The sequence below is a fragment of the Xyrauchen texanus genome, chromosome 7 (assembly GCF_025860055.1).
Source record: "Xyrauchen texanus isolate HMW12.3.18 chromosome 7, RBS_HiC_50CHRs, whole genome shotgun sequence".
NCBI classification, from domain to species: domain Eukaryota; kingdom Metazoa; phylum Chordata; class Actinopteri; order Cypriniformes; family Catostomidae; genus Xyrauchen; species Xyrauchen texanus.
The window spans coordinates 4,045,944-4,071,448 of NC_068282.1; the positions used below are offsets into that span (position 1 = coordinate 4,045,944).

A 25,505-nucleotide genomic window follows, 5' to 3' on the forward strand; every position below is an offset into this window, starting at 1 on the left:
TAGCCATTTAACATTATATTTGAAAGCCATACAATTTTTTGCAACACCACATGTTTCTTTTTAAATCCGTTAAAAAGTAATATCAAGGCCAATATCGCTGATATTATTATCGATAAAATAGTTATATTAAATTTGCGATTTATGAAGATAAATTAGGTAATTTTTGCCATTAAAAAGCCATATATTTTTAAACGATCATCAATCTTCTTTTGTTTATCATTTATTAACAACAACAGGACATTTTCAATCTTTTAACAGATTTGAATTTAAATAAATATGTATTTGTTAACATTTCTGTACAGTATAGGAAGAGTGTGCGGAGAAATATATCCAATCATACGCAACTGTTTGCTAATATTGATTTTTGTCACTTTGAATCTTATAGAATGAAATAATTTTCATGATAGATAAAAATTAAATAAAAACCTTTAGTATTGATATTTTTATGCGGGTATTGATCCTATCAATGCAACATGACCTCCACTGTGAGTGAGTGCATACACTCTGTAAATACTGTTTTTACAAACTGATGAGGGGTGAGTTGAAATTTTGTATCTACAAAATACTACAGAACCCGGAACATTCCTCTAACGCTGCAACTGGGATTAGTGAAACTTAAGCTCTGATAAAAGCATTGTTGTCCAATGATTGAATACGTATTTATCTCTTGATATTAAAATAGCTTTTAGTATTTCACAAACACTAGAGTGGCAGTATCAGCTGTCTAACCGTGCTGTTTACTTAAGCAAATGTATGGGGAGCATTACATTCCTGTCATTATCTCACAGAGATTGATGTTGTCTATAGTAAGTATTTTAATGAGACGTAGGGCGAAGCACAGAGCATCATTTTTATCAGGAAGAGTTGTCGACTTGAGTGAGATTTAAGATGACATTTATTTAATTAATATAAAACAGAAAGGTAATGTCTCTCTCTTTGTAAGCCCCGTCTCGAGGTCCGAAGAAGTTGTTCTCGGAACTGTCATATCCTGCCGAAGAAAGGAGGCAGGGGCGAGGAGCCTACCCCCCATGCAGGACGGGACTCAACAGGTGGTGGTGGGGTGGAGGAGGTTGCCATGTTAGCACACTGAAACAGCAATGTGATAGATTGTGAGCTGACTTGTAAAGTAACGGCTTACATGTGATTGGCTGGAAATTACCCAGCTAATGGTGCGATGATGTACAACTGCTAGTCTTTCCGCTTGAACTACGCTGCGCTTACATCTCCCAGTGAAATCTTATAGCAAATAACTTAAGTAAGAGTAAGCATTTGTCTTAAAGGAATATTCCATGCTTAAATTTTGTCATTATTTACTCCCTTTTTTTCTTTTCCATACAATAAAAAGTGAATGGAGCTGTTGAGCTCAAAAATGGACAATTGGATTTTTTATTATTATAGAAGTAGCTCATATTACTCGAACTATATTCCAAGTCTTCTGAGGCCCTACAATAGCTTAGCAAATTAAACTGTTATTCACTGAAAAATCTCTTTAAGGTAATGCAAAACCGTTCTAAGGTCAGAACTCTTGTTTTGCAAACAATTGCAAGTCTTTTAAAGTGAAGTTTATCCCTTAATCACACTGATAAAACGTATAAAACTGACTTATTGAGATACAGTGTTCATCTTCTTTGCAACACATGTGAATCAGAGACTTCGGCGAAAGTTTCTATTTGCCTTCCATTGAATACCATTGAATACAATTGTTGCGAACAACTGAGACATTAGAGAGATCTTCCTGTAAACCACAAAAGTTCAATGAAAATTTCTGTTGACGAGAGTACTTTTTGGGTTTTGTGTTTTATAAAGGCAACTTTTATAAAAGTAAGATAAATTGGGTTGTGAGGCAGACGCAGAACATTGAAGAAACATTGAAGAAACATTGAAGAAACACGGCTGATTGATAAGCATTGCTTATGACCGATCAACAACAGCCCGACACAAGTGCTGGATAAAAGCGGAGCTAATAATATCATCCAGTCACAGGCTGGGGATGAACAATAAGAGCTTGTCTCAAAGAATTGAGGCTTTGTTCTAGAGCATAATTTTGAAGAACATTTTCAACATCAGAAGCACTGTAAGGTACGTTCATTCCAAGTTTAATGCATGCTTCCATGTTAGTTAGAGAAACATGTTAGTTTGTGCCTGAATTATTACTTCAGTACAAGTGTTTGAACACATATTCAGTGTTACTATTGCAAAACCAATATTGGTCAACCACTAAATATATTGGGGGGATGTTCAATATCTATGGTGGTTACTGTCCAGCTGTTATATATTATATTGTATTATATTATATTATATTATATTATATTATATTATATTATATTATATTATTAGTTGTATATTATTTTATATTATTATTAAATATATTTATATTATTATATACATTTTTAATTATTTATTGTAACATTTATTTCCATTTAAAATAAATGTATTTTTAATAATATTTTTAAATACTTTTAATTAGAGAGGACAACAGGTAATTTTGGAATAATCAACTATTGCAAAACCAATATCGGTCAACCACTAAATATGTTGGGGGGATGTTCAATATCTATGGTGGTTACTGTCCAGCTTTTATATATTATATTATATTATATTATATTATTAATTTTAAATAATTTAATATTATTATTAATCATATTTATAATATTTTTAATTATTTTAACATTTATTTTAATTTAAAATACATTTATTTTTAATACTTTTTAAAATGATTTGCACTATTGTAATGCATCACTTCCTTTGACTTGTCATTTCTCATATGTGAAGCACTTTGAACTGCACTTGATGCATGAAAGGTGCTGTGAAAATAAAATTAATATTATTATTAATGTTCTTATTATAATTGTTGTTGTAATACTAATAGTAAATATTATAATACCAATGATGTAGACAAATATTCAACAATGTAAATGTTTAAGAATTGGTCATTGGAAACCCCATTTTGGTCAATTACTAATGTAAGTAATAATTAAACAATCTATTAAAGAAAACATGAGGTAAGGTTTAATAATTACTAATAACTTTATACATGAATTTATTATTTATTTATGCACATTTTTAATAAAGTATTTAAAATATAAATATTTGTTTATTATTTTTATATAACAAGATCAATATTTTTATTCAAAATCTTTCACTGTATCAACCTGATTCAGATTTATTTCTTTACTGTATCTAGTCAGAATCATTTACCAATGGCATGACAGTGTTGAAATGTGTAAAACTTCAATATAAACTTAAATCACACTGATAAAACCAAAAGATCAAGTTTAAGTAGAACATCAGACTGCAATATTTGTGAGTGGTGGTGGCGTAGTGGCTAAAGCACAGGTCTGTTAATCAGCAAGGTTAATCAGCAAGGTCGCTGGTTCGAACCCAATGGCCACCACCATTGTGTTCTTGAGCAAGGCACTTAACTCCCAAGTTGCTCTGGGGGTATTGTCCCTGTTGTAATAATTGCGCTGTTAAGTCGCTTTGGATAAAAGCGTCTGCCAAATGCATAAATGTAAATATTTATATGTAAATCAGCTTTTGCATTTGGCTGAATACATCTATTACACGCTATTATGTTTTATTGTGAAAACGTATCAAATATGTTTGCTTTAGTATACAGGAGTTTAACATCAACAAGTGGAAACATGTGCAGGTTTAAAGTCTCTAAAGCTTTTTATCAGTCTATTTATGGTACATTGCCTTTGGATATGGGCTGGAGAAAGCTGCCATTGTTATCTGTGTGGCATGCCATACCAAAATCAACGAGCCATGAGATGCATCTGCCAACACCTTTTTCCAAGGGGACCACTTCAGCTCTCTCTCTGTGTGTGTGTGTGTGTGTGTGTGTGTGTGTGTGTGTGTGTGTGTATTTATCACTTTGTGGGGACCAAATGTCCCCATAAGGATAGTAAAACCTGAAATTTTTGACCTTGTGGGGACATTTTGTCGGTCCCCATGAGGAAAACAGCTTATAAATCATACTAAATTATGTTTTTTGAATTATGTGAAATTATGTTTTTTGAAAATGTAAAAATGCAGAAAGTTTTCTGTGAGGGTTAGGTTTAGGGGTAGGTTTAGGTTTAGGGGATAGAATATAAAGTTTGTACAGTATAAAAACCATTATGTCTATGGAAAGTCCCCATAAAACATGGAAACACAACGTGTGTGTGTGTGTGTGTGTGTGTGTGTGTGTGTGTGTGTGTGTGTGTGTGTGTGTGTGTGTGTGTGTGTGTGTGTGTGTGTGTGTTTAGCCATTGTCATGACTTTGAAGTGGCTCACAGATGCAGACCAGAGAAGCTCAGTGTCGCATTATTTAGAGTAGTTTAATTCAGAAATGCAGCACATGAATGATTAACAAATAATATGACTTATAGTGGCGATCGTTTCCAAATGAAATACTTTAGATGACTGTATTACTGTTAACGTGACAGTTCACCCAAAAATACAAACTTTGTCATCATTTACTCGCCCTTATTTGTTGCAACCCTGTATGAGTTTCTTTCTTCCATAGAACAACATTTGGAGATATCAGGAAGAACGTTAGGGACTGACAGCCTCAGTCATCATTCATTTGATCTTTTTTTTTCTATGCAATCGCACTGAATGGTGACTGAGATCTCTGCCAAACATTGTGCCAAACACCTCTGATTTTTTCCATATTCATTATAGTTAAAAGTGCAACAACTACCCGGTCTGCTCTATATAGAGACGTTTATGACACGTGAACGCTGATCTGATTAACACGTCTAAATTCTGGAAAAGCTGTCTGATACTTGAGACCCTTGAAGAGGCTCCCAGTGGTCCTGCCCTTCAGAAACAAATGGCATTATTTTTATCTCCTAGGTTCAATCGCCATTGTAAAGATGCCTGAGTGAGTATATTGTCTCTGTTGTCTGTTGTTCGTCATTCTAGACGTCTTATGGCCCCCTTAACAAATGTTCTCTATTCTTAGAATAGCCGGCTGTGTGGTCTTTACCCAAGGCCTGAATAATAATGACAGTTAATTAGGAGTGTGTGATCTAAAGCCAGAGATCGCACTGAAAACCTGAGATTTCTTTGTTAAAAAGTTTTATGATTTTGAAAATCTTAAACAAATAAATGTAAGACTATGCAGTATTTCTAGGTCACTTTATAAATGTACACAAATTTGCGACATTGATCATGTGACATTTTCGACAGATGGTCAGATTTCCTTGTTGCCAACTCGAGTGCATGCTGTCATTAAATAAAATGTTTGACATGCAGTATTTTAACTAGTAGTCAAAGACTTTGGACCCCAAGGCATGCTCTTTTAATAATAAAAGCTTTATTCTAACTAATAAATAAAAATGTATATATCTTCTGATCTAATAATATTTTTTGATTCTTTTGCAGGCAAGAGGTAAGAGTAAATAAGGCCATCTTTGCATACACCATTTTTATCCCAGAATTCCTATATGCCATTTGACGAGTTTTCGAGATTCTGGGTATCATGAACTGTTAACAATGTAGTGTTTACAGCAGTTATACATTGTTAGTTCATAGTGCATTAACTAATGTTAACATATACAACTTTTTATTTTAAAATGTATTAGTACAGTGGCAAACAAAACATATGTGAACCCTTTGGAATTATCTGCATTTATCTATACATTTGCCTTAAAATCTGGTTTGATCATCATCTAAGTTAAAACAATGAACAAACACAATCTGTTTTAGATTATAACACACAAATTATTGTATTGTTCTTGTACATCATTCTAACAATCACAGTGTAGGTTGCAATATGTATGTGAACCCCTAGGCTAATGGTGTCAACAAAAGCTAATTAGAGTCAGGAGTTGGCAAACCTGGCATCCAATTTACGAAACGAGATTGGAGGTGTGGGTTAGAGCTACTTTGACTTATAAAAAGCACTCAAACATTTTGAGTTTGCTATCTACAAGAAGCATCTCCTGCGAAAAAGAGATCTCAGAAGCCCTACAATTAATCATTGTTGCCTTGCATCAGTCTGGAAAGGGTTACAAAGTTATCTTGAAGAGTTTAGATATTCATCTGTCCACAGTTAGACACATTTTTTATAAATGAAGACAATTTAGTACTATAGGTACTCTCACTAGAAGTGGCCGTCCTGCCAAGATGAGTCAAAGGGCACACTGCAGAATGCTCAGTGAGATAACCAAGAACCCTAGAGTGACAGCTAAAGACTTGAAGGAATCATTGGAACTGGTTCACATCTCTTTTCATGAGTCTATTTTACAGATAACATTAAACAGGTATGGTATCCATGGCAGGACACCACGAAGGAAGCTGCTGCTTTCCAACAAAAACATTGCTGTGAGCCTGAAGTTTGCCAAAGATCACCCTGACACTCCACAATGCCACTGGGACAATGGTTTGTGTTGTTAGCTTAAGCACATTGTGTTTGTCTGTACTTTTGACTTTGATGAAGATGTGATCACATTTTGTGACCAATTAATGAAGAAAGCCAGCTATTTCCAAGGGGTTCACATACTTTTTCTTGCCGCTGAATATGTTGCAATTAACATTAACTAAGATTAATAAATGCTGTAAAAGTGTCACCAAATCATTTACAGGTGAAACTCTAAAAATTAGAATATCGTGCAAAAGTTCATTAATTTCAGTAATTCAGCTTAAAAGGTGAAACTAATATATTATATAGACTCATTACAAGCAAAGTAAGATATTTCAAGCCTTTATTTGATATAATTTTGATGATTATGGCTTACAGCTTATGAAAACCCCAAATTCAGAATCTCAGAAAATTAGAATATTACATGAAATCAATAAAAAAAAGGATTTTAAATACAGAAATGTCGGCCCTCTGAAAAGTATAATCATGCATATGTACTCAGTACTTGGTTTGGGCCCCTTTTGCATTAATTACTGCCTCAATGCGGCGTGGCATGGATGCTATCAGCCTGTGGCACTGCTGAGGTGTTATGGAAGACCAAGATGCTTCAATAGTGGCCTTCAGCTCTTCTGCATTGTTTGGTCTCATGTCTCTCATCTTTCTCTTGGCAATGCCCCATAGATTCTCTATGGGGTTCAGGTCAAGCGAGTTTGCTGGCCAATCAAGCACAGTAATACCATGGTCATTGAACCAGGTTTTGGTACTTTTGGCAGTGTGGGCAGGTGCCAAGTCCTGCTGGAAAATGAAGTCAGCATCTCCATAAAGCTTGTCTGCTGAAGGAAGCATGAAGTGCTCTAAAATGTCCGGTAGGCGGCTGCGTTGACTCTGGACTTAATAAAGCACAGTGGACCAACACCAGCCGATGCCATGGCTCCCCAAACCAACACAGACTGTGGAAACTTCACACTGGACTTCAAGCATCTTGGATTGTGTGCCTCTCCATTCTTCCTCCAGACTCTGGGACCTTGGTTTCCAAATGAGATGCAAAATTTGCTCTCATCAGAAAAGAGGACTTTGGACCACTGAGCAACAGACCAGTTATTTTTTTCTTTAGCCCAGGTAAGACGCTTCTGACATTGTTTGTTGTTCAGGAGCGGCTTGACAAGAGGAATATGACATTTGAAGCCTCAGTCCACTCCTTGTGAAGCTCCCCACACATTTGAATGGCCTTTTCCTGACAATCCTCTCCAGGCTACGGTCATCCCTGCTGCTTGTGCACCTTTTTCTTCCACACTTTTCCCTTCCACTTAACTTTCTATTAATGTGCTTTGATACAGCACTTTGAGAACATCCAACTTCTTTTGCAATTACCTTTTGAGGCTTTCCCTCCTTGTGGAGGGTGTCAATGATGGTTTTCTGCACAACTGTCAGGTCAGCAGTCTTCCCCATGATTGTGAATTCAACTGAACCAGACTGAGAGACCATTTAAAGGCTCAGGAACCCTTTGCAGGTGTTTAGCTGATTAGAGTGTGACACTTTGAGCCTACAATACTGAACCTTTTCACAATATTCAAATTTTCTGAGATTCTGAATTTGGGGTTTTCATAAGCTGTAAGCCATAATCATCAAAATTATATCAAATAAAGGCTTGAAATATCTTACTTTGCTTGTAATGAGTCTATATAATATATTAGTTTCACCTTTTAAGTTGAATTACTGAAATTAATGAACTTTTGCACGATATTCTAATTTTTCGAGTTTCACCTGTATGTATTTTTGAATTGAGGATATTTGTGCAGAGATGCTGATTCATATTTGCAATCTATAATTAATACTTATTTCAAACTTGGCAGAAAAAGTCCAAGATCTCTGCATCCCGGAAGCTGATGCTAAAGGTACTGTTGAAATATAATTTCCTAAAATAAATAGCAGGTATGCGAATTAGGCAAATTTGTATTACGCAAATAAATTCAAGAAAGAAGAGCTAGCGCAAGTCAGCACGCAAATGTTACAATAACAACATTGCTGTTACTTTTTGAATGGCGAACATTCTAACAATGTACGTCACAGGGAGACTTTCGGACTTTAAAATTCAACAAAGAGTCGAGAATAGTCGCCACAACTAAGATTGAAAAGATCTACAGAACAAAGTTTGGATTCATTCAATTGTAGTGCAGAAGACTAGAAACAGAACGCTGCCTTGCAGGCACATTTTTATTATGTTTTGCATTAGCTGAACATCTCGAGTGGTTACACTAACTGTATTTTCAACCGTATATTACATACTATTTATTGAGACAAATTCAGTTGCATATAGAATATTACATTGTTTATAGTAACATGTTTCACACTGAAAAGAATGTGTTTATGTGTGTTTGGCAGAGTCTTTTGGTAGCTAAAGCAAAGGACGAGTTAGAGCATGAACTGGCAGATAAAGAGGCAGAGAAGGAGAGATATCTGACTGATAAAGCTCCACCACTACAGACCAGTGGAATGTCTTTTGCTGAGCTTCAAGTACAACCATGAACACATGCAATTCACAGAACATTCTATCTTTTTCTACTGATACTTATATAAATAAATAACATTAAAAGGAAAATGGTGCGGCCATACAAGCATACTGTTCAATGGATAAGCTACTTCCATGATGGTAATTTACAATACAGTATTTTTCAAGTACTATGGTGTATAAATATATTAATCAAACAGTACCATGGTCAATAAGAAAATACTATTGCATTACCATTTGATTCCATTGCTGAACCATAGCACTACCAGAGTACATTTTTTGTAATTGGTTAGCAACAGCAACAAACAAATGCAGTGTTATCAGGTCTGTAAATGCTTCTTTTCTGTCCCTCTAAATCAGGAACTGTGTCAAGAACTTCACACTAAAATTGACGTTGTGGACGAGGAGCGCTACAACATTGAAGCAAAAGTGCAACTTAACACAAGAGAAGTAAAAACGCAGTTTAACTCTTCAACTTATTCAACAATGTTGTATGTTTCTGGGGAAATCAAAAGCCATGTATAACCACTCTCTGTAAACACATCTACAGGGTTAACCAGACACTATTTATTTCCAAGATCCCAGCATCATGTAATTCATCCATTTACAATCAAATCGAAAGTCCTGCAGGACGTGACAAAAGTTCTTCAGCTGAAATCAGTCTGTGCGTAAAGAAATTAGAATGACTGCCCCCAGTGGCTGACGCTGGAAGTGTAGTTGAACACATGGGCGCATGGCCACAGAGTGGTACCAAAAGCATGCTGTATTTTTTTAAGTGTTCAAATACAGTCAACAGGAATGCATATTTTAATAACCATACACTCTAGCCCAAATCCCAACCCTAAACCTAACTGTCAGTGGAGTAAAAATTGTATTTTAGAGTGAAAGTGCAACCTTCGTATCGCGCTAACTATTTGTAACGTAGCGGCAGCGAGAGAGAGAGAGGAGAGAGAGATAAAAAAAAAAACATTTACTCGCTGGTTCTCTGATACACCGTCTCATGGTCCTCAATCACTCCTCTACCCTCTCAGGCGGATGACAGCCGCTCCTCCCCGGGTGGACCGGAGTCAGACCCACGACCCCCGGTGGAAAGAACGCCTCCTCCGTGTTCACGGCGACTCCTGGGGACACTTGAGGAGGAGGCGAGAACTGGCTTGAAAATATAAATAATAGTTTAATATAAAACTGAAACATAAGACAAACACACACACATGATGGACACGTCCGTAAACGATCTCTCTCTCTCCGCACCACCGCCCGCAATTGGCCTTTATCCCTCTCGGAGGCTTAATTAGCCTGATAAGGGACCGTGTGTGTATAATCACGACCCGGCCCCGCCCTCCACCCTGCCACACCATTGTTTATGTGAAAATGATTTCTTCCTGGTTCCCATTGGAAAAGGTAAACGTATTTGAACTGATGCAAAAATGTCTAATAGGAGATGGGTTTTGTCAGTAACTTTGCCTTATTGTCTTGGCGATGTGCGCTCATGCCATTTGGGTGTTTTGTTGTCTTGTGAGGGCACGTGGCATTGTTTTGTTTCTGTATCGCCTCGTGTCTCTCTGTCTTACATCATACCCCGCCACCTTGTTTGCCTATTATTAGTTCATTTGTTACACCTGCCCTGCATTAACCTGTTTGAGTTCCTTGTGTGTGCTGTCCAGTGCCAGTTTGTCTTGTGTTTGTTGGTCTAGTTTGTCAGTCGGTTTATTCCCCATCTCTGTGCTTGGGTCCTGAACCTCTCTGTTATCTCTGCAAAATCGTGAAAATTTGTGTAATTCAAGCTGTACTGAGTAACCAGGAACTGCACCCTTGCGAATGATGAAACTTGTTAACATACCTGTTTGCAGATCAAGGATTTGAACATTAAAGTTCTGGATCTGAGGGGCAAATTTAAACGGCCCACTTTGAGAAGAGTGAGAGTCTCAGCTGACGCCATCCTGCGCTCTTTATTGGGCTCCAAACACAAGGTGTCCATGGACCTGAGAGCCAACCTAAAGTCTGTGAAGAAGGAGGACACAGAGAAGGTGAGCTGGGAATCATGGTACACTGTATATACACACACTACCATTTCAATGTTTGTGAAAAACAAAGAATGTGTAAGTGACCCTAAACTTTTGAACGTATAATATATATATAGATATTAGGGGTGTGCAGTGAAACCATTATATGTGTTTGTATCTGTATCTGTTGAAAAGACAAAATTATCTCTACCTGTCTCTGTATTCGGATAGAACCGGGTGTGGGCGGGGCTTAACCCGGAAGTGCGTCAAACTAAATTAAATACCCATTTTTAAATGTTACTTTTTATAATTTCTATTAATAAAATATGCCTTTTCATAATAATAGCCTAATAATAACAACAATAATAATTATAATCATTATTATTATTATTATTATACAACTATTATTTAAAAATAAGATGAAGCTGAATTTGTAGGCTACATTAACTGTGGAATATTTTTTAGTTTCTCATGGTATTTCAGATATTAATATCTGCATGAAACTGAATTTTCATTTGTCTGTGCATGCATAACAACATTGTTCAGGAGGCAGGAGGTTTCAAGCAAAATGTAAAATGTCAATCACACATATTGCAGTGAATAATAAATACAAATTCGTGCTTGTCAATACCATTTTCCATCTTTACTGTGTTTAATATGTGTTTGTGTCTCTATATAGGAAAAGACAGCAGAGGTCAGCGACTGGAGGAAAAATGTGGAGGCCATGTCTGGAATGGAGGGAAGAAAGAAAATGTTTGATGCAGCACAATAACAAGTGAGAGCAACAAAACATCTGCAAACATGCAAGTACATACAAGAAGTCAACATGAAATCAAAATTGACCTTATTTTCCAAATACATGTTCCTGGTTTTATTGTGTGCAATTTATTAATTTATTAACTTTTTATATCTGCTTTTACCTCAGGGAGTTTTCAAAAACAAATAGCAATTTTTTACTTGTCTTTGAGCTTCTTTTGGATGTTATATCTTATACACTGGAGGTCAAAAGTTTGCAATAATGTACAGATTTTGCTGTTTTGGAAGAAAATTGGCACTTTAATTCACCAAAGTGTCATTCAACTGATCACAAAGTATAGTCAGGACATTACTGATGTAAAAAACATCACCATCACTATTTGAAAATAGTAATTTCAAATAAAAGTAATCAAATCTAGACAGCAGCCATCGGTCCAACACATTATTCTTGAGTCATCATGCTAAATTGATCATTTGGTTCTAGAAAATCACTTGCTATTATATCAAACACAGCTGAAAGATATTTGGTTCATTAAATGAAGCTTAACGTTGTCTTTGTGTTTGAGTTGCCACAGTATGCAATAGACTGGCATGTCTTAAGATCAATATTAGGTCAAAATGGCAATAAGAAACTTTCTCTAGAAACTCATCAGTCAATCATTGTTTTGATGAGTGAAGGCTATACAATGCTTGAAATTGCCAAAAAACTGAAGATTTCATCCAAAGGTGTAACTACAGTCTTCAAAGACAAAGGACAACTGTCTCTAACAAGGACAGAAAGAGATGTGGAAGACCAGATGTACAACTAAACAAGAGGATAAGTACATCAGAGTCTCTAGTTTGAGAAATAGACGCCTCACATGTCCTCCGCTGACGGCTTCATTGAATTCTACCCGCTAAACACCAGTTTCATGTACAACAGTAAAGAGAAGACTCAGGAGGACTTATGGGAAGACTTGCAAAGAAAAAGCCACTTTTGAAACAGAAAAACAAAAAGAAAAGGTTCGAGTGGGCAAAGAAACACAGACATTAGACAACAGATAATTGGAAAAGAGTGTTACGGATCTTAACCCCATTGAGCTTTTGTGGGATCAGTTAGACTCTAAGGTGCGTGAGAAGTGCCCAACAAGACAGACACATCTATGGCAAGTGCTACAGGAAGTGTGGGGTGAAAGGTCACTGGAGTATCTGGACAAACTGACCGCTAGAATGTCAAGGATCTGTAAAGCTGTCATTGCTGCACATGGAGGATTTTATGATGGGAACTCTTTGAAGTAGTTTAAAAAGTTCTGAACATTTTTTTCCAAATTGTAATAGTAATTTCTCACATTATTAATGTCCTGATTGTACATTGTGATCAGTTGAATGCCACTTTGGTGAATAAAAGTACCAGTTTCTCTCCATAAGAGCAAAATCTGAACATTATTCCAAACCTTTGGCCACCAGTGTATGTATAGATCAAAATATACCATCCAGAAGGAAAAGCATGCAAAACAAATCTTAATAAAAAATATGTTTATATCATCGTAAAGGGGAGGATCTAAGCTTTTGAATGACAGCTAGGTTTAGCTTCTAGTCCACTCAGAGGCCTAGATATTCAATTAAAGAGTGAGGATGGTGCTTTAACTGAAAATTAGACTGAATGTCTATGGACGAGCACATCTGTGAGGGCTAAAATATCATTAGAGCGCCACCTACACTTCAGATCTGTATATTGTGATGGAATGTGATAGAGAATTTATTTTCTAGTGCTTGCTGCCATCTAGTGGAATAAAATGAGGCTTTTCAAAGTGAGGTAGAGTACAGAACCAGAATTACATGTTTACAAATTTAGGACAACAACAACAACAAAAAATCTGTTTATCATAAGATAATAAACACATACAATATTATTCATGAATAATTGGAGTTTTTCTTTTTATTCATATTTACACATGTTAAGTTTGCTGAAAATAAAAGCAGTTGAAATTGAGGATGTTTCTTTTTTGTTGAGTTTATTTATATATATATATATATATATATATATATATATATATATATATATATATATATATATTTCGTCAGCTGAACGATCAACATCAATATATAACAGTACAGCCCATCGAGGAGACTGTACTGTGCTAATGCCTATATATTACTATATATGTGAACCACATTTCAGGTCAGTTTAAGTTGTTGCAGATGTTGCAAAATTTTAAACGAAATCGCATTTCTGTTTTTTGTTTTCACAGGAAATGAGGATGAGCGGAAGTTCAAAACAGGTGATAATGCTGGCAAAGTAAAATATACAACATTTTGTTAATATTCCAACCCTCATAAAAACAATAAAAGAATGCAATAAAACACAATATTTTTATTAAATAACTAGTCCATTTGTTCTGTAAATCTCTACAAACCAAGCCTTGTTAAGGTGGCAATGTGAAAAGTCTCATCAACATTGTTCTGTTAATAAAAGGTGTAATCTTCAGAAAGCCATGATTTGATTTCTCATTTGAATATGAAACATATGAACATGTTTTTTTTTTTCTTTCTTTTTTGAACAATGAAAATGTAAAAAGCAAGATGATAAAATAAACCAGAAATGTAACCCCTTTCAGACATTTTAATTTGGGATTTATTCAATAAAGTAATTTATTATGAATGATAGAGCAAGCACAGAAAAGTGTGAATGTAAAATAACACATTTTACATTTGAGAATGTATTAAATCCACGATGTTTGCATAAACTTAAAGTTCTTAGTCTGCAAATGTGAAAACAAACTGAGCAAAACTGCAAGTTCTTTACCAGCTGCTAGAGGGCAGTGTTAACCAGCTGCAAAGTTATTTTTATTTCTGTTTATACTTTTAGATAAATAAATAAAATTATCATTATCATTATCATTAGTAGTGCTAGTAGACTAGTTGAAGTATTTATTTTGTAAATTTTTTATAACTTAAAAATTATATATATGTACATATATATATATATATATATATATATATATATATATATATATATATATATATATAAACATCCTTAAAAATATATTATTTTGGTTATTTATTGGTTTTAAAGATGTTTACATACATTTACTGAAAAAAGAAATAAATACTGATTATGAAAATGATACTTTGCAGAATACAGCCCAAAATTCCATTTTAGAATCGTTTAAAGTTCCATAAAGAGCTTTGCATTCTACAGTTTATTTTAGAAGTGCCATTAATGTACTGGTGCTTTAAGGAACCCAGAAACTCTTATCTGAAGAACCTATAATGTCATATCAAACATGTTTGAATCATCATAGCCCCCTTTACACTGAAACATGGTTCTTGAGAAGAGGTTTGTGCAGCAAAGAACCAAGAATCTCTTTATTCTAAGAGTGCATTAAAAAAAGAACGCCGTTCTTCATATTTGATTTATAATGGATTGGAACAGAGCATAAAAAGAAAGGCCAATGTTATTCATCACAACGAGTCTGAACATACATCCAGCAGGTAAACTATTAAAATGAAGTTACTAAAGCCAAACACACTTCACAGATGTCCATGTCGTGCACACAAGATCACAGTGTGAAAAGTTAAATGGAAAAAATTAGATTTTAATTATTAAAATCTGCATAAATTAAAGGCAGTGCAAATACTACAATGATGTTTAAATGCTTCAAAATGTAAATAATAATTATATATAAATATATAATTACAGAAATGAGTATTAAAGGGGGAAATGCATTTAATTGGCATGCCATTGTCATCTGGTCCTAAAAATAAGCTTCATTTTATGGTCACATTATATGACTCACCTCAAAGGTATTAAAATGAATCATATTTTATCCCAGTTTTGACTGAAGCACAATCAAACGTTTAACTACTCCACTGCTTGAACAGCTTCAGGATTAACTGCATGAATAGTGTTTCCGTCACTGTAAAGTTCAACATACGAGTTTGAACAAGTCTTAACATTAATCTTTTTTTAACCAGCTTAAGTAGAATAATTCTCTTACAGGTTTGATTTTAGAATTTAAAGAGCCTTTCTGCTCCAGTTAACATGTGAGGGCATACGGTCTCTTCATCAGAGGAAGATTAACAGTGATTTTTTTAAGTTTGGAATTATATAATTTTTATTTTGCAAAAAAAAAAAATAATAATAATCTAAAAAAATATATTTTTATAAACAAAATAATAATAATAAAATAAATAAATATATATTTATTCAAAAATATTTATTTATTTAACAAAAAATATTTAAGCCTATTTTTAAGATTTACGCATTTCAATATCATATAAAATATCAGAAAAATTCTATCAAATTGAATTGTAATTTTTTACAATATTAAATGAATAAAACTTAAATTGTATTTAGTTAAAAATTCCTCAAATCAATTAAACTGAATTTTGTTGTGGAACTGAAATGCATAAATCAAAATAGGGTACAATTTATATACTTTAATTATTATATTATATTATACATTGTTTATACATGTAAATTTAATATATTGTTATATATTGTTTATATTATTCATGTTTTTCTTCAAAATAAGTGAATATGAACGATTTTGTAAATTTCAGTGTTAGGTGAACAAGCGTTTTGTCCGGGATAAGACCAGCACAAGCATAGGTGGACGCGTGCAGTGGGGTAGCTAATGGGGTGAAAGGTGGCCCACAGGTCCAAGTAAGCCCACATCAAATTTTAAACTGTATTTTTTAATATGAACGGGACCTTTTCCAATATACAGTTAGGAGGCCCAGAATTCATTGCTGGCCCTGGACGCATGCATACCATTGCCTCTGCGTTTGACAGACGTGGTGCGTCTCTGAAGGGTGACGGGCAACAAGCTCTAATAAACGCGTATCCAGACCAGGGGGAAGGTATCCTTACTGTTGCAGTGTATGGTGCAAAATAGGTTTTCTAACTGTATTTGTCTCTTTAAATACGCCACAGAATTCTTGGAAATTTTCAATGGAAATATGTAAATGATTCACGCTGCTTCTATATTAGATTGAAGTTTTTTGCAAATAAACACATAGTTAAAATGTAATCAGAATGCTCTGGCTTTATACAGGACTTAACAGCTACTTGGACTGTCCTACAGCACTAATAAAAGATTTGGCGAGGTGATAAACAGCCCAGATTCCCCAGCTGTGAGTGAAGACAGCAGGTCACAAGTCACATTAGTTCCTCACTGAATGAAGGTGTGGAGACTCATCGTGTTAAGCTTTCTCATCTCCGGGGGTTAATGTTCAGTGAACTCTGCAAAGAAAGGAAATGAGCAACGGGTCAAATTAAAGTGGCTTTCCGGCCATTTGTAAAGTCTAAACATTTGCAAACCTTGCCTAGACAGTATTTAGGTCACAGGTTTTGGCAACTGAATAGAAGCTGCTGTCTCAACTTTGTGTGGCCTATGTTTTGTTGGCCATAATAGCACGGCAATAGCTGTTTTTCAGGACATTGTGCCATAGTAAAGGTATGTTGTTTTTGGATATGGTACCATAGTAATATTACGTTTTTGTTTTAATGGTACCATGGTAGGCCTACAGTAATACCATGTATTTTTGGAAGCAGTACAGGGGTACAGTGATGGTATCAAATGGTAACACAAAGCGATATGATAGGTGTGAGGTGAGCAACAGATCAACATTTGTCCTTTTTTAATATAAATTCTCCCGCTGCCCAGTAGGGGCCGATATGCACAAAAGAATGCGAATCATCAAAAACAAAAGAAGAAGAATGTGAAAGGGAAAGTGGAGATTTATAGACAATAAAGACTTAAATATTGATCTGGTTCTCACCCACACGTATCATATCGCTATTGAAGATATGGATTAAGCCACTGGAGTCGTTTGGATTACTTTTATGCTGCCTTTATGTGCTTTTTGGACCTTCAAAGTTCTGGCCACCATTCAGTTGCATTGACTGGAACTACAGACCTGAGATATTCTTCTTAAGTTATTAGTTTGTGTTTGGAGAAGAAAGGAAGTCATGTACATCTGGGATGGCATGAGGGTGAGTGAATGAGAGAATTTTCACATTTGATCATCGTAAATCACTTCCTTTCAGAAGCTACACAACACAACATTTACACTAATTTACACAAATCAACCTGTTCAAAAGTTTGCACCCTCTTGGTTCTTATTATGTTGCCTAATTGAGCATCAATGAAAGTGTGCACCTTTGTAATAGTTGTGTATGAGTTCAGGGACTCAATTGTCCCAAGTGTGACAGCAAGTTACCGTTTGCGGATATTCAGTTCATTATGAGGCGAGCTGTCTTCTCGCAAAAGCAGTTTATTTAGCGAACTGAATCAGCTCCTCAATTGACATCCATTAAAAAACAACAGCCTCTTTTTTGCTAACCGCCTCCTCCCGGGGAGGGCATCTGATTGTTGCCATGTTAACACCATGTTTTATAAACACTAAAATGACATAAATACCATGATAGTACCATCTGTTACCACTGCTCTACCATAGAACCACAAATAGGCAACCAAACCACATACTGTAACCTAGATACATTTGTAAGTTTATGTTTTATTTTTTATAAAAACCTGTGTGAGCCATATCGCTGCAAATCTGCCAAAGTTATCTGATGATTACACAGTTGGCATAGGATCTATTAGTAGATAATTTATATTTGATTGGGGTTTGGCTTTGGGGCACACAGCCCTTGGTAACAAACTCTTGAGTGTACCTCAACCTGACAACCTTAAAGACAGGTAAGATGAACATCTGAATGTCTATGCCAATGCAATAGTACATAGAGGAGACTGGGGCTTGTTGTCACAAGGGCTGTATCTCAGTTTTTGAGTCCTAAGTCCAAATTCATGTTTTCTCTTGCAGTGGTTTTTGTCTTAAATGACTGTTTATGTGCTATAAAGCTTATAACGATTGTTTAATGACAGGTTCCATTATGATAACTTATCCCATATCTATAAACATATATTTATACATAGTGACTGTTCATGTGTTTGATGAACTGTTTCTTTTTTACTTTTCCTTGGCAGAAACTGTAGAAATGTTCAATTGCATCTAAATTGATTTTCAACAACAAACTTACCCTGATAAATCTTTTTTCCCGAAGTAAAAATTGCGATAACAACTGTAACATTATGATCTTTTCATGTAACAGGCCTTCTAAACATGTCAGAGAAAGAGGAAGTTGAATAAGTGTCTGTGATTAGAGTGTGCCATTAAAGAGGATCTTGATAGATAAACACTTTATCCCATCTGACAGTGAGAGAGACTCTGACAATAAATACAAGAGATTCTAACTGTAGAAACAAGAGCAATCACTCACATTATTTTTATAGCTGTTGCAAAAGTTATTTGCTCCATCAATAAAATTTAAACTCTTTTTATTTTTTGTAAGGTGTCCCTGCGTTCACCTTGTTAAACAGACATAATAATAATTATGCTTTAACCTTACACATGGAAACATCAAACATTATTTAAACCAAATACTCTAAAACAAGATTTTAGGTTTAAAACAATACAAATATATAAGCAAAAGTGTATTTTTATGTGCTCAGTACTTCATTTGAAATGGTCCCACAGTGTGAAAAGGGAATAAAGGTACAAATATTCATTTTTATATCTCAATTATGATAAGGTTTTAACCCTTTAAGCTCTGAATGTGTTTTTAAAGATTTCCTGTTTCAGTGGCATACCCAAAATTAAAGGCTTATAACTGGAAAAATCACAAAGAAATTTAGCCAAAAATGTCCTTTTGTTTTACATTATATATCTCATGGTGTAAATAAGGTGGCTCTGAAAAACTGCTTTTGTTTTGTTCCCATTCATGTCAACTGTATCTGAGAATATCTTTGTGTTGATAAGACAAAGCAATCAAAAGTTATAGCATTATTAAAATAATTGATCAAAGTGTCCAAAAGCCTCTTCAAACATATAAAACATAATAGCAGGACATAAAAAACTAATTTCAAGGTTTGAAATAAAGGTTTGCATAGCATGAAGACATGATTTTACAGAATTAATTTCATTCTGTGCCATTTGAGTCATCATTGAGTCTGTGTCTTATATTTGGCGCCATCTTCTGGTGGTCATATGTAACATCGTGCTTCGTGTGGATTATCTAATGATCTATGCATCCGATTAGCTTGTCTGGGCTCATTTAAAAGATAATCAGCTCCTCTAAAAAATGGTATGTGATATTGTATGTTCCGTTTATGTTTTGTGATGTTATAAGCAAAAGCATGACATATAAGCAATTTAACATAAATGTCCAAGATATACTTAACTATTACTTGCTATAATTTTTGTCAGTGAGTAAAACAAATAGGCTGGTTGTATTCTACTCTTTGAGACCTTTCAAACAACATATGACACATGACTATTTGATAAGCTTGATGTTTTTACTGATTGCAGTAGCATGTACAGAGCAAATATTTTCATAAATTATCAAAATGGAACATTTCTGATTTGGATGCAGATTTCAAAGCACTTGTACAGTTTTGGTCATAATGTCTACATGCATTGGAAAGTAGAGCTTATAAGCTTTCAAACGATACTTATGTTGTGCTGATCAAGAATACAGTTGTTAATATTTTGACTATTCATTTTTTCTTGCACGCCCGCAGGTGCTTAAAGGGATAAACAGAATACATACAGTAATAATTATATTTCCTGTAATCCTGGAAAATTATGTTCATGGCTAAAAACTTAATTTGCACTTTTGTTTGACAAAGCACGTTTAGGTAAATAATAAGTTATTAAATGTAAATGATCCAAGCGTGAGGATTAAAAAATACCATTTGCATTCTTCTGATTATTCATAATGACTAAAAAGTGATTAAAAAGTGTGCGTAGAATTAATGCTCATAATAACGACAAATTGTTTTTATGCCATCTAGTGTCTATGATTAATCTATATGATTCCATGATTTTTTTGATTACCAAAACTTCATTTTGACTCGCCCCTTGTTTAATAAAAAGGTGGTTACAGTGAGGCACTTAAAATGGAAGTGAATGGAGCCAATCCATAAAAGTACAGCTGTAGGATGTAAATATTACACATGTTAAGATTATTTCAGTGAGGATTTTATCTCACTAAAATCATGTAAACATGTGTATTGTTTACGTCTTGTGGCTATACTTTTAAAACGGTGTGTATTTTGATGTCTATTTACCGGCCCCATTCACTTCCATTAAAGTGCCTCAATGTAACCACAATGTTTGCCTGTTTTTAAATAAAAGGAGTGATGAGTCAAAATTACTATTATGCCATAAATGCTGTCGAATGTCCTTAACTTGTACGGATCCCGGAACATTCCTTTAATCCACGATGAAGTAACTGTAGTGAAAAAATTCCAGTTGGTTGTGAACAAGCAGTGAATTAGAGACGAGGGTTAATGTGTTGTATACGCCGTTGAGAGGGACTGTTGTTTGCAGTACAATGGCACTCTGTCTCTATCCCTGTCTTGGCCAGCATAAATGAGAATCAGGTTTCCACCCTGTTGAAAATCCGGTTTTGTGCATTAGCTCTTGGGATTTTACCCTGAGACCAGGATTGGAGAGAGTACTGAAATACATGGAGACCAAAAGTCTGAAACCACAATGAAAATCTGGATTTCAACAGAAAGCAAATGAAGTTAAATGAAGAGGAAGTATTTAAGATTCTGCAACATTTCTAGGTCACTAATCAAATGGAAGCAAACTCCTTTGTACAGACGTTTTCAGTCAAAATGCTGAAAATATGATTTGTATGGACACATTGTGTATTACATATTAAAAACAAAGATGCAAAATGGTCTCAGACTCAGGGTGCCTTCAACAAAGTGATGTATTTTGAGCACAAACTGTTCGTGTTTAGCCCACTAAGACATGCATAACCAAACAAGGGTTATTCAGGGAGACAAATGTAGCCGTTTAGTTTGTTTAGGAGTTCATTTGAATGTGCCTTATTGTTCCCTCTGTCCAATAGAAAATATCAGAAAAATAGGAAATAGGGTGTGTGTGGCAATATTATGTGCTTTTGGAAAGAGAAGCTGATGTTTTATTTAAGTACCTGGAAAAGGGCGTGTTTATGTGTTGCTGGATTAGTAGAAGGGTGGAGTATCAGGACCAGCAGTTTTCCAAAACGACATTATGTAATGCAACTACATCGATTGTGCCAATGTGAACTGGGCATGATTTCTTTATGCTGCCATGCATGTGGTCATAAACAGTTGGCTGAAAATGTGTCTGGACACACAACTGTATAAATGTGTAAAAGTCATTGCAATAAATTACAAAATGTTAAACCAAGTGGTGTTTTTTGGAAAGATAGATAGCACAAGCACACATTTTAAATGTTAATGAGCTTTGTGGTGGAAGTGTGTGTGCATTTAGGATGCATGCATTGCTCAGTTGCGGGCCACATGCATGATTATTTTCTCACCGTGCTTTCTGCATCTGCTTTACCCAGAGGGAGGTTTTGGAGGAGGAGGATGATGGTAGTCCTGCTTATGCTAAAGCTATATTGCCAATGCCACACCTAATGAGTGGTCATGGCGTAGTTGGCTAAAGCATAGACGTAGTGGGCTAAATCACATAACTGGTAATCAGAAGGTCGCTGGTTTGATCCCCACAGCCACCACCATTGTGTCCTTGAGAAAGGCACTTAACTCCAGGTCTGCTCTGGGGGGATTGTCCCTATAATATGTGCACTGTAAGTCGCTTTGGATAAAAGCGTCTGCCAAATGCATAAATGTAAATGTAATGCAACACTAGATTTCCCTGTACTGGACAAAACTTTGGGTCACACCAAAAATGCATAATGATGCAAAATAAACATTTAAAATGACATTTAAAAAAAAATAACTTTACCGTTAATACAAAGATGACTGACCGGATTTACTAGAAAAAGATTTATGCTAAGATCCTTGGTTCTGATTAGAGATGTTTCTTTAGTTGTCTCGTTGTATCACTTTGGGCTTTTGGATAAGTGCTGTGTATTTCCTTGTGTTTGCATTGCTGTCATAGCTGACATGGTTTTCTTATTTAGATGCTTTCGAGGAGCCCAGGGAGGAAGGTAAACCTGTAATTTACTACACTCATTAAAAACAGGTTTTATAGTAGAATCTGTCCTTTGGTGACCTATTTGACCGACTTACAGCATTACTTATGTGGTAGTATGTAATCTTAATATTGTGCTTTTTAATTCGGGTTGTTTTTATTTGTTTGTTTTTTGTCCAAACCGTGTTTTTTCTCAATGCCTGAATGGTGCAGTAGAAGCAAAACCAAAGCCAAAGTGAGTGCAATTTTGACCATTAAAAAGCTGTATGTGACCAAATATAAAAACATTTGCATTTTTTAATTTTTTTAATTTTTTATGATCAAAAGACCTTTCGTGCCTTGCTTTGGTGCCTCCCAAATTCCTGATGGAGAGAAAGTTGATTTTGATGTGAGTACATCACTTTTTTTCTAAATATATATATATATATAGTTTTTTTTTTTTTAATGGAATATTTTATTTAATGTTATTTGTATTTCACTTTATTTAATTTTTTATTTTAAATAAATTATTTTATGTTAGGTTTATTATTTTATTTCAGATTTTCTATTTTAATTACATTTAATTTTATACATTTTAATTGTATTTAATATTTACATTTATTTCAAATTTTACCTTACTTTCTATTTAATTTTACATTTACAGTTTTATGTTAGATATCTTTTATTTCAGATTTTCCATTTAAAAAATAAGTGTTATTTTATTTTATTTTAATAGGTTTTTTTTTGTTGCTGCATGCACTTCCTAAATTATTTACATGGTATTGTTATTGTATTTGCACTTCTACTATTTTACTTCACACTATTTACCTTGGTCTGTAACTAGACTGCAAATGCTTTCGCAATCCAAACACTGTATGTGTTACCTGTCATGGCTATAAATCACACTGAACTGAAAACTAACAATGTTATATGACCTCTACTAAGATGTAAGTGCCATAAAACATGAGCTGTGAGTATGTTTTACCATATCCTACTACTTTTACATAATGACTTTAAAACTGTATCCTCAGGATATTAATCGCAAACGTATGGAAAAGGACCTGACGGAGCTGCAAACGCTCATTGAAGCACACTTCGAGAACAGAAAGAAAGAAGAAGAGGAACTGATCGGCCTCAGCCAATGAATTGTAAGACTTTTTTTTTTATCTCATAAAACATTACTACATAATTGCATCAAATGTTATATATATATATATATATATATATATTACAGAAAAATGTGTTTCATTCTCTACCATTGTAACTGGTTTATGGGTTAAGATAAGTCCAGTCAACGTATTTTCGAAATGTAAATATTGTGTTTTGGATGATGGTGTGTGTGTTGGCGTCCCCAACAGAATTCTTACCAAGCTTGACCAGCAAGACAGAACTGGTCAATCAGCTTCATCAGAACTAATCAACATAAACCAACGTGGAATTTATTGCGAGTCAAGGCTGATAAGTTGTGGCAAGTTTATGGGTTAAGATAAGACTAGCGAACATTTCTGTCGAAATAAACCATTTCATCAATGTTCAATATTGTCAACTGTGATGAATTTACTTGTTGTCTTGGGGTTCTTTGTTCATATCAGGAGAACCGCCGAGCAGAAGAGGATTAGCACTGAGCGAGACAAAGAACGTCAAAACAAACTAGCCGTAAGTTCCTTCAAGAACATAGCTAGCTTTCAGCATACAGGATATATGCAGAGGGTAATGACCAGGAGCTCCTCAAAGGTCAATATCATGCTACATAGCTGCCACGAATGCTTACTTTCTGTTTTGTGATTGACAGACAGAAAAAAGGGGCGGGCCAAAGAAGCAAACAGAAAGAGAGAAGAAAAGAGCGATTCTTAGCGAACGCCGTAAGGAGATTAACATCGTAAACCTCATTGAGGACAAGCTCAGGAAACAAAGATGTCAAAACATAACTTCACGGCAATGTGACATACCTCTGCCAAAGTAAATTAGCATGTGCAGTAACATGAAGCTACAGGCTGTTGGCACAGATTCATGGAATGGTTAATCGTGTTTCACATACGTGGTTTCATGCAGAGAGGCCGCAAACGAACTCTGGAAGTGGATCCGGCAACTAGAAGTGGAGAAATTCAAACTGCATTACAAATATACATGCCAGAAATATGAGGTAAGGTTAGATCACACATTGTATTGGCCTACATTGAAAATAAATAAATAAATAGTGTCATCGGTACAGGACGTGACAGCAGAAAGTCATAAAGTCTTTAAATGCAGTAATGTTATGGATACATGCAGTCACACCCATGCTAGACCTCAACTTGTGTTCTCGTCATTGGGTCGGTTCCCAGAAATGGAATGTGACTAACATGAGAAGTAAGGAAGAAAGGTATTCGGCAATGAATCATCAATGAATCATAATTGTGATTTTCTCTCACACAGATCACTGTACTTAGAAATTGAGTCTCTGATCATCAAAAAACGTCGCCCCAATCGGCCTGATGGGGCGCGCGAGGGATAAAGGCGGCTGGTGACGACGGTTCGAGAGAGAGAGAATTACGGGCATGCTTTTGGTTTAAATTTTCATTAAATTATTATTTATACTGACAAGCCGGTTCTCGCCTCCTCCCTGCCCATCTTAACCCCCTTACAAAGACCTATAAAAGGAATAGGTCACAGCTCTTGTCACGTCCACTCTAATTCATTTTTGGTTGAAGACGCATTGATTTTGTTTCGTTTACACCTCTCATCCACACTGAAACAGCGTTTTCCTCCCCCGAAAACAGAGACTTTCAAAAAATACTCACTAGCGTTAGAAAACAGAAAACTATGGTTTAGAAATGGCTACATGGCTTTAAATTTGGTTATATTTTCGAATAAACACTCTTCAGGAATTTTGGCCACCACAATGCTTATGTATATGGCTTAGCTTAGGAAGACATAAAAA

The 25,505-nt window shown here is 35.0% G+C and overlaps 2 protein-coding genes and 2 long non-coding RNA genes across 4 annotated transcripts; all 4 read left to right on the forward strand.

Moving 5' to 3' along the window:
- Positions 1 to 1,788: 1,788 nt before the first annotated feature.
- On the forward strand, positions 1,789 to 6,598 carry LOC127646926 (uncharacterized). The gene is made up of 3 exons (XR_007970981.1): positions 1,789 to 2,079; positions 4,843 to 4,870; positions 5,374 to 6,598. It is a non-coding gene; the product is annotated as an uncharacterized LOC127646926 (long non-coding RNA).
- Positions 6,599 to 8,082: 1,484 nt separating this feature from the next.
- LOC127647103 (troponin I, slow skeletal muscle-like) lies at positions 8,083 to 14,231 on the forward strand. Its single transcript, XM_052131200.1, has 6 exons — positions 8,083 to 8,247; positions 8,735 to 8,866; positions 9,222 to 9,311; positions 10,712 to 10,888; positions 11,544 to 11,639; positions 13,852 to 14,231. The coding sequence occupies exons 1-5, from the start codon at positions 8,239 to 8,241 to the stop codon at positions 11,634 to 11,636; spliced, it is 501 nt and encodes a 166-aa protein (XP_051987160.1). The 5' UTR covers positions 8,083 to 8,238; the 3' UTR covers positions 11,637 to 11,639; positions 13,852 to 14,231.
- Positions 14,232 to 18,079: 3,848 nt separating this feature from the next.
- On the forward strand, positions 18,080 to 24,066 carry LOC127646847 (uncharacterized). Its single transcript, XR_007970976.1, has 6 exons — positions 18,080 to 18,309; positions 22,596 to 22,622; positions 22,820 to 22,841; positions 22,934 to 22,994; positions 23,617 to 23,733; positions 23,944 to 24,066. It is a non-coding gene; the product is annotated as an uncharacterized LOC127646847 (long non-coding RNA).
- Position 24,067: 1 nt separating this feature from the next.
- LOC127646846 (troponin T, cardiac muscle isoforms-like) lies at positions 24,068 to 25,122 on the forward strand. The gene is made up of 4 exons (XM_052130755.1): positions 24,068 to 24,241; positions 24,378 to 24,544; positions 24,638 to 24,728; positions 25,001 to 25,122. Exons 1-4 carry the CDS (start codon positions 24,137 to 24,139, stop codon positions 25,019 to 25,021), a joined length of 384 nt encoding a protein of 127 aa, XP_051986715.1. The 5' UTR covers positions 24,068 to 24,136; the 3' UTR covers positions 25,022 to 25,122.
- The last annotated feature ends 383 nt before the right edge of the window (positions 25,123 to 25,505 follow it).

Bases quoted from the DNA above. Each gene is read 5' to 3' on its own strand.
- LOC127647103 (XM_052131200.1), top strand. The intron at 9,312-10,711 runs GTAAAAACGCAG...ACCTGTTTGCAG, and splicing joins TGCAACTTAACACAAGAGAA to ATCAAGGATTTGAACATTAA. The intron at 10,889-11,543 runs GTGAGCTGGGAA...GTCTCTATATAG, and splicing joins AGAAGGAGGACACAGAGAAG to GAAAAGACAGCAGAGGTCAG.
- LOC127646846 (XM_052130755.1), top strand. From the start codon at position 24,137: ATGAATTTACTTGTTGTCTTGGGGTTCTTTGTTCATATCAGGAGAACC. The intron at 24,242-24,377 runs GTAAGTTCCTTC...TGTGATTGACAG, and splicing joins AACGTCAAAACAAACTAGCC to ACAGAAAAAAGGGGCGGGCC. The intron at 24,545-24,637 runs GTAAATTAGCAT...GGTTTCATGCAG, and splicing joins TGTGACATACCTCTGCCAAA to AGAGGCCGCAAACGAACTCT.